Genomic DNA, 8,508 nt, shown 5'->3' on the forward strand with positions numbered 1-8,508 from the left:
GCAGGATAGACACCATATTAAAGATTACATAAGCAGTATAGCTCAGGCACTTCTTAACTTTAGGGAGCTAGACTTTGCAACCTAAACACTCTGCATGCAATTATGAGATTGAGGCTGATTCAGAGCCTTGACACGTGAAGAGAAGAACAACCCACAGGCTCTCCATTCTTTTTTACAGCTTTACATTTCAAGCAATTACTTGAAAAGGACTGGATCAAAAAGTTGGTGCTTGCTCAAAGCCTCAGAAAAGACTGTCCAATTCAAATCCGAATTGCTTTTTCTTGTGGCATCAGCCATGTTTCTGTCACTCTGGGTATTTTGGCTTTATACTCTCAGAACTAGACCTGTGTGCACTGCAAAAGAAAAGCGACATACAAGGGTAAGAAAAGGTTTCTCCCATCTTGGAGAGTGAGTAGACAAAAGAGTAGGAATCAGGCTCTATTTTTAGAGTAGCTTTTTAATTCATTAGCTGGATGGGACTGGTCACGTGCAGTCACTTTTCTCACTGGGTCAAGGCTAGTGAGCAGCTGCTGCATTACAAGGACAGAGATAAGTGAGCAAGTCCAGCTCTTACTCTCCTCCAACTCCTCCATCACTAACTACTCTATTCTGAGACCTCCCCTCAAAATCTCCAGTGACATTCCATGACCACCTGCTGGGAGGAAGGAGCCCAACACCCCCTCCATCAGCATCTGTGCCTACCACAGGCAGCACACAGATGCCTTGCAGAGACTCCCGGTGCTTTGGAAACAATGTAAGGAAACAATTACACTCGCTGCTGATTAGTATGGTCTGTACTTTACAACCTCGTGTTGCCAAGTAATGAGCACTGCTATTAGCTTAGTGGGAGTTTACTACTTGCTTATTTAAAGAACATGGTAAATCACACAATGTGTTTTTACACATCCCACTGTTCAGGACAGAATTAGTTTCCAACAGGAGCAGAATTACTTGCCAGGCCCTTGCCATCTACCAAAGGCTAAGTGATTACTTAATACAGACAGCTTACACAAAAGTGAAATCCAGCCTCATGAAAGCCAACAGTCAATTATTCTCAACAGCACCTGATACCAGGCTGTGATAGGTTAGTACCATATGGCCCCATTTCTCTGCAGTTTAGCTGTTGTACCAGTTATGTCTTGCCTAGAAACCAGAGTTTTTACCTTTGTCTAGAAATGCCTTTTCAGATTGAGAAATAAGCAGTCCTGCAAGCAAAGTCAAGTAGATGGCTTGGAAAGAAATTATTTAATTTTTGGAAATAAATTGTTTCATTCCTCCTTGTGTTAATAAATACCACCAGTGAAAATTCTTGATGCTTCCTCTTCCCTTCCCACCAGCTCCCTTCACCTACAGCTTCATAACCACATTGCAAGACTCTTAATGTGTGAAGAAGGTTGAGCGCAGATAACAGCTTCTCACTGCTGTCTCAGGCAAGTGATTTTCACCAAACTCTTAAGAATGCAGACCTGAAATCTCTGTTGAACTTGCCCAGCAGGTTCAAAAATCACATAGGAAAGGCAGAGATCACCACCTCTCTCTATTCCTGGTTTCCCAAGCTAACAAACCCAAACAAAGAAGTTTTTCCTTAATGTTTTGCCTTTTGAAAAGACAGGTTTTCCTCCTCACACAAATACCGCACTGCAATTTCCCCTCCATCTGACCCAAAACACTGTTTGACAGAGCATAAGACACTTGCAGTGTGTGTAGAAGCTAAGGCAACCTGTTCTCCTTAAGACCTGGGATGAGCTGTATATACCCAGAGCTTTCTCTGAAGACAAACCCATCTGTTTCTTATTCCTTAGTCTGATTGATACCATACCCTCTTACATACACACCAGTAGATTTCAGCACATTTTTTAATTCCCCCCCTCTTTTAAAGTTCAAGAAGCCACAGGACCATGAGGGGAAACCTCAAGTAAGTCTCACTTAAGACATTGCCCCCCCACTTTTCTAACCATGGCAAGTGATGCAGCATTTGTGCTGGCTGCTCAGTCACTCTGCCCCATCAGCAGCACAGGTCCTCAATAGCTGGACAAGCTCCAATACAGCATCCTGAGACTCCCAGAGTCTGCTCTTAGGGACTTCCATTTCCTGTCCTACACCATCACAGAATCTGCTCTTAAGAATTCTCTTCTTCCTTTAATACTTCCTCCCTCACAGGAAAGGTTAAAAAAATGCTTTCTTTCCTTTGAATCATACGATGGTTTGAGTTGGTAGGGACCTTAAAGATCATCTTGTTCCAACCCCCCTGCCCCATCTGGGCTTGAACACTTCCAGAGATGTGGCATCCACAACCTCCCTGGGCAACCTGTTCCAGTGCCTCACCACCTTCACATCTGAAGAGCAGAACACGCGTTTTAACATAGCTACAAAAGAATTTTTTGTTTGATCTGAACAAATCACGGCACAGAAAGAATTCTTTTGAGCTATTCTTGGCTTTAAGAACACGTTCCCAGTCTCTTCTTCAGACTACAATCCTCCCGTAAGAGCTTAAAGAGCTAAGTAAGTCCATTTCTCAAATGAAAAACAAATCTTGGGACATTTGCCTTGGGATTAGTTTTGTTGTTTAAAAACCTTCCCACGTCCCAAGCTGAAGATCTAGAAAGACACAGCTACTTCTTGGGCCTTCTATCAGTCCCTTTTCCTATCACTACACAGTTGTGTAGTTAATTGACCAGAAATTGCAGTTACTCTCCTCTCAGCATTTACGTGCAAGTTGGCTTCATGCTGAAAGGTCACACTGCAATTTCACAAAATGTAACTTAAAATACATTCATTTATAACTGTCACACAAATGTGATTATTTCTACCACCTAACCATGCAGAATAAATCAGAATAAAGCTCTTCTAACACCAGAAAAATGTTCTCTGATTTGGTATCAAAAGGCAGATTTAAGAAAGTCTCTCCTGCTAAATGTAAAATGAACAGCTTGGGATCTTGCTCAGATTAAGTAATACCAACTCTACAGTTGGTATTTTAGTAGTCAGCCTAAATTATTGCATAGGTCTTTCTGAAGTGTCCATATTTAAAATGCCGTGCACTTTAAGGACCAGAGCAAGCCTTACCTTTCTATTCTGTGCTTAAGCAATTTAGCCAATATTTGCAAATAACATGGGGTCAAGAGCTGGTTTCACACTGAAGACATAAAAAAAAAGACAAATGGCACTTGAAAAAATAAAATTGCCATTAGTATTTAATCACCTGTAAAAAATAAACTAGCACTTTCAGTTTACAACTCATCACAGAAGATCAAAGCTGGCCTTCGGTTTAAGCACGGAACAAAGAGACCCCAACCTACTGACAGAGGTGAAAAAGTACACTCAGACTGACAAAAGCAAGAACATGGATTAGCCATTTGGCTTTCATTTCACACTGCATAGGTCTTTCCAGTCTTACCAAAAGCAAAACCCATCAAAGAATTATGCTCAGGGCCTCCAATCTTCACAATTATCACATTACATTTTAAAAAAACTTTAAAAAAAAAAAAAAAAAGAAGCAAATGAACTCCTGGAGAATTCCACACTTTTCCACATAAATCAAGAAGCAGCAGAAGCACTTTTTAAATTCAACGACCCTCATCAGCTTTATTAAATTGTTACATTTAGAGGAACTAGCGGTAGCGGTGCAGCTGCAGGGTGTTGCGCCTTCTCCAGGCGGCACGACGCGAGCCACCAATGGTGTGGTGGAACTTGTGGCCCTTGCCAAGACCACGACTCTTCCTCCCGGCCGACGTCAGCCCCCGCATCTCCCTGTGCTTGTGGACGGGCTTGGTGATCCATTGGGTATCCGGGTTGCGCCTGATGGTCTTGTGGAAGGGATCGATCAGGATGACTTCAAAAAACTTGTAAGTGGAATCTTCACCCACCCAGTATGAGTTCAAGACTCTCAGAGCCCCGCAGTGACGGCCAGCACGCTCCTGGAAGAAAAAAAAAATAAACGCAGAGGTTTGAAATAGTGAATGCAGGGCACTCTTCATGCTAAAAGATGTAACTCAAACCTAAAATTCTGCAGGTGCTAGAAGTTTCAGTCGGCCCTGAGATACCTTCTCTTTGTAAGAGAACTGTTCCCCTTTCAGTTGCAAAGATGCAAGAAAAAGTAAGAGCTGAAAGGAATGTTGTACTCAGAAAAACAGCTCTGTTCATACATTAAATGGGTTTTAAAGAATTTTAGGAAGGTGCTCGGCTGACAAAAGAAAGAACTACTTTGTACACAGAAGCACCCAATAAGTAAACACACAGAGATTAAAACAACTTTAGCTTAAAGATGAAGAGCACAAACTGAACCTGGGGCCATGGAATAATCTTTTGCAGGGAGTTATGAAAGACTGATCAATTTGCACATCCAAAGCTACAGGGGAGAAAGACATTTCTACAGAGAAAAAGCCAATACTGATACGAGAACAGAAACAGCTGATGTAACAAGTCTTTGTTCCACTGCTGGTGTATCAGTGCTTGCTATTCCCTGTTCTCACTTGTGGCTGGAAAGCAGTCTTAGCTTAGAAAAAAAACAAATGCAGAAAATACCTATTATGCAACTTCATCTGACTCTCCTGTCCAGAATGCTCTTTTTTTAAAATACGAAACATGGGTTTATTCCTAGTACTTAAAACCACTGTGGGAAAGTATGAATCAGTAGAGACCACCCATCTTCTATCCCAATGCCATCCCAACCTATTGCTACATTCTTCCACTTAAAGAGGGCTTGATTATTTTCTGCTCTTGTATTAAAATTCTTTCAAGACCTTGTTTTGTTGTACAGTGTGAGAGCAACACATAAACATTAAAATGCCAACCACTCTATCCAGCTTCTAGATGGGGATGGTAGCTATAATGGAGGTTTTACATTTTCATAGCATTTCTCTCTGAAAAATTTAAGTTTTCCAGGAAAGTGTCAGATTCAGAAAATTTCAAACGAAACCAGAGAGCCAGTAACATTTTCCATGCGGTCACAAGTGAGCAAGTGATTAGCCCTCAGATAGCTGATAACAGCAAGCAAGAAGGGTATGCCATGAGTACTAAAAAAAAATCACATTTTTATTTAAACTTATCACCTGTGTTTTTCTTTTAAATTGGCATTTCCCATTTACATTTGTTTTGCCTTTTTTTAAAAAGGCACTGTATTCAGCTTGCATAAGCCACTTATAAATATTTTGCAAGTCCTGGGAACAGAGAAGTCATCTGCTTCAAGATGCAAAGGCAATGAGCAGTCTCCATTCTTTCACAATGTCTCTTTTTTTGAGAGTGCAGATTGGTATTACTTCTACCTGACTGAAAGAGCTTTTTCTTTTAAAGGTAAGGACTACATCTCTTTATCACTACTACTCTGACATGAAACTTGAAGATCTTGCCAGGTAAGTTTTTGTTTTGAGTATTTCAGAGGGTAGCATCTTGCCTATAAAAACAAGTTAGCTGCCAATCTTTGTGGTTGTGCAGTTCCAAAGTTTTTCATAAAATAACAGCAGCTCCCTAACATGCTGGGTTTGGATCCTGTGGTACAGCCAAGCACACTGCAGCACTGCTATTACACAAACAGGTGTGAAAGACTTCAAGATGGGAACACATCTCCACTTTCAGAAAAGGACTAAAATTACTAAAGCTAGTATTACATGAAACGTGGCAGGGAACACAGAGATGAGAGATGAGATTTAGTAATGAGTGAAGTCAGCCACCCTAGCAGATTTTTTATTTCTCATGCCTAACCCTTTATTTTACTGGGATTTATACTAGCTTTACTTTCTGTTTTTCATTACAAATATTGTGGCATACTCTAGAATAAAGTAGACACCATGAATGCCAGCAATGCATTTAAGTAACACTGCTCTACTCCCCATTTGTAAAATCTGAGAACTTTTTATTTTTTTCAGTTGTCTCAAAATAGCTTTTCTAAACATTGTGGTGCTTTTCTAGCACCAGTACTCAAGACCTTTTAACCCAACACATTAACAAAAAAATTTTCTGGGATTTGTCTGAGTATTTTCAACTTTTTCAGACTAAGACCTTCATACCACCAAGTTTCTAAGCAGTAAACAAAATAGTCACCTCTGCTACAGACTGAAGGCTCCGGGCAAACTTCAGCTGGTTAACACCATGATGCACAGGTTTACCATAGGTTGCACCTTTCGGGACGGGGCGCTTACGACCACCTCGGCGAACACGGACACGGTAGATAACGTAACCTACGGGAAACGACGACTTAAGAGTTCTGTAGTGTGGCGAGTGCCAATCACAGCAAGGCAATTTTTTTCATGCTTGTACTGCACTTTCAACCCCAAAAGTTTCATGTGGAAAGCATGTCACTATACCACTCTTTACCAAAACCTAGCACAAGATGGTTTTCGTACTTCCACTACCACAGAATGATTTTTTTTTTTACTCCCAACTGTTTTTTACTTCCAAACCAGAGTTTATGGCACTTTTTCACTATGCAGTTTCACATGCAGAAAAGAACAGCTACAGCTACATTTTAAAACAAAAAACTCTACCCTGAGACACGCAATAAAACAACCACCCCAAAACTAAAAACCTGTGTTCCAACAGTAACATTCATAAAGCACTGAAACACAAGCCATCCACAAACCCCTCCTGAAATATGATCACTTAAAAATGAGGAAACAAGACAAACTTCACCACAGAACAGTAACAGAAGCTTAGACTCTTTGCTTTTTATTTTGAAGGTGAACAAATGCTGTCTCAAGGATTTGCTCAGGCTGGAGATGGGCGGCCACTTTCCCCAAGTTTCTTTCACTGACCATGAACTATTTTTTAATGACAGCAAAAACTACGTCATCTTCCTTACTTAAGCACGTGCAGCTGTAATACAGTCACAGTAATGCATGATAAAATCTGGGCAGGAAGAGACACCATTGAAACCTAGGAGATTAAAAGCATTGGTCAACTCTGCCGTGGTAACACAGCACAAGACCTAAAGCCAAAGCCCACCTGATCTCCAGCTGCCAAAATGGCCACAGAAACAGACACAAAATCAAAATTACATGAAGTACAGTCTCAGGCTGTGGGCAGCACTACCATCTTAAACAGATTTGTAACATCAAGTTCATCTCACGCAGGATGCTTCAGGTTCCTGGGGAACATTCACGCCCTGGATTTTGTTACTCTACAAACCCCTCAAGAAGGAAGGAAGCAAGCTGACATAAAAAAAGATGTTCACCCCACTGTGAAGCACACTGACTTCAGCTCTTAATACCCCCTGTTACCTTGCTTGGCCTTATATCCCAGCCTGCGAGCTTTGTCTGGTCTGGTGGGCCGAGGAGCTCGGTGCAAGGCAGAGAGCTGGCGGTACTGCCAGCACCGGACCCGCAGGAGGAACCGCATCACATCCGACTGCTTTTTCCTCCATAGCTCCTGGATGTACTTGTAGGCACCCATGTTTGTCTACCTGCTGGAAGGAGAGATCAGTGAAAAAAAAAAAAAAAGCGTAGCAAATCTCATGCTGGATTTGAACAGCTTCTATCAGAAATGCTGCATAAAATCATACACTTAACACCACTGACACACACGGTGCTCTCAAGCTTCTTTACGCCACTGGGACACCTGGAAACACAGCTCACACTTCTCAGCCTCCGACAGGACGTAGGCCAGTTACTGCTTTCAACTAATTTTTTTCCTTTCAGTATGTTCAGAAGTGCTGAAAATTTTTCTAATGTGTATCCCAGATACCACTAAAATCGACAGTTAACATGGGAACCAAGTATTGATTTATAAATTAATACTTATACGGCATGTGACTGTGAGTGGTCTTTAGTTTTGACGTTGCTCAATGACTTCTGAAAACCTTTGCGGTCTCACACACCTGCAGTAATTAGCACACAGAAGTGAACTCCATCAAACCCCTATCCAAATGGTCATCACAAAATGTACTCATTTTATTTGCAGAATTGAACAAACGAACAAAAAAAGCCGCGATGAGGTGATTTTCCATACCCCTCTTTGCCCAGCCATGGGCATCCCAAGCTACCTTTCCTTCACAGGCTGCATTATGGCATTAAACACCGTCAACCCCACGCAAACGCAGATCCAAACCAGGACGTGCGGCCCGTAACCAGGCCTTCCCCTCACACCACGCAGCCCGGGCCGGGATGTCCCCGTCCCCGCCACACACCCCGGCCGGCCAGCCCGCCCCGACAAGCCGCGGCCCACAGGCCCTCCATCAGCCTCCCAGGCCCGCGGCCCGCTCGGGACCCGCTCCCCAGAGCCCCTCCAGGCCACGGGAACAACCCGGCCTCCCCGCCAGGGCGTGGGCAGCATCGCAGCGGGCAGGCAGCCACCCCGGGCCCGGGATGGAACCGGATTGCGGGAAAACCCAAAGAGAACCCAGCCCTCACCTGATGGCGCCCAGCACCGGAAAGGAAGAGGCCTTTTTCCGACAATCCCTTGCGGCGGCATCGCGCTTCCGGTGCTGGCAGCGGTGCCTCATGGGTGATGTAGTCCGGGGTGGGGGTATCGGGGGGGGAAGGGAGGGAGCCCGGGCGCCATCCTCGCCTCGCCCCG

At 43.2% G+C, this 8,508-nt stretch overlaps 1 protein-coding gene across 2 annotated transcripts; it reads right to left on the reverse strand.

The window, feature by feature from the left end:
• Window positions 1-3,557: 3,557 nt before the first annotated feature.
• Window positions 3,558-8,451, reverse strand: RPL15 (ribosomal protein L15). 2 transcript variants are annotated; one of them, XM_071735489.1, is made up of 4 exons: window positions 8,343-8,451; window positions 7,215-7,399; window positions 6,040-6,176; window positions 3,558-3,917 (listed from the first exon to the last, which is right to left on the reverse strand). In XM_071735489.1, exons 2-4 carry the CDS (start codon window positions 7,384-7,386, stop codon window positions 3,612-3,614), a joined length of 615 nt encoding a protein of 204 aa, XP_071591590.1. In that variant the 5' UTR covers window positions 7,387-7,399; window positions 8,343-8,451; the 3' UTR covers window positions 3,558-3,611. The 2 variants fall into 2 exon arrangements, with proteins under 2 accessions (XP_071591590.1, XP_071591591.1); XM_071735490.1 differs by having other exon boundaries at window positions 7,215-7,396; window positions 8,343-8,430.
• Between the last annotated feature and the right edge of the window lie 57 nt (window positions 8,452-8,508).

Source organism: Heliangelus exortis, chromosome 2, assembly GCF_036169615.1.
Source record: "Heliangelus exortis chromosome 2, bHelExo1.hap1, whole genome shotgun sequence".
Taxonomy (NCBI): Eukaryota; Metazoa; Chordata; class Aves; order Apodiformes; family Trochilidae; genus Heliangelus; species Heliangelus exortis.

What these genes read in the sequence shown, in the direction of transcription:
- RPL15 (XM_071735489.1), bottom strand. Translation starts at nt 7,386, where the DNA reads ATGGGTGCCTACAAGTACATCCAGGAGCTATGGAGGAAAAAGCAGTCG. An exon ending in GGGATATAAGGCCAAGCAAG is followed by an intron (nt 6,177 to 7,214) that starts GTAACAGGGGGT and finishes CGTTTCCCGTAG; the next exon opens with GTTACGTTATCTACCGTGTC. An exon ending in GCCTTCAGTCTGTAGCAGAG is followed by an intron (nt 3,918 to 6,039) that starts GTGACTATTTTG and finishes TTTTTCTTCCAG; the next exon opens with GAGCGTGCTGGCCGTCACTG.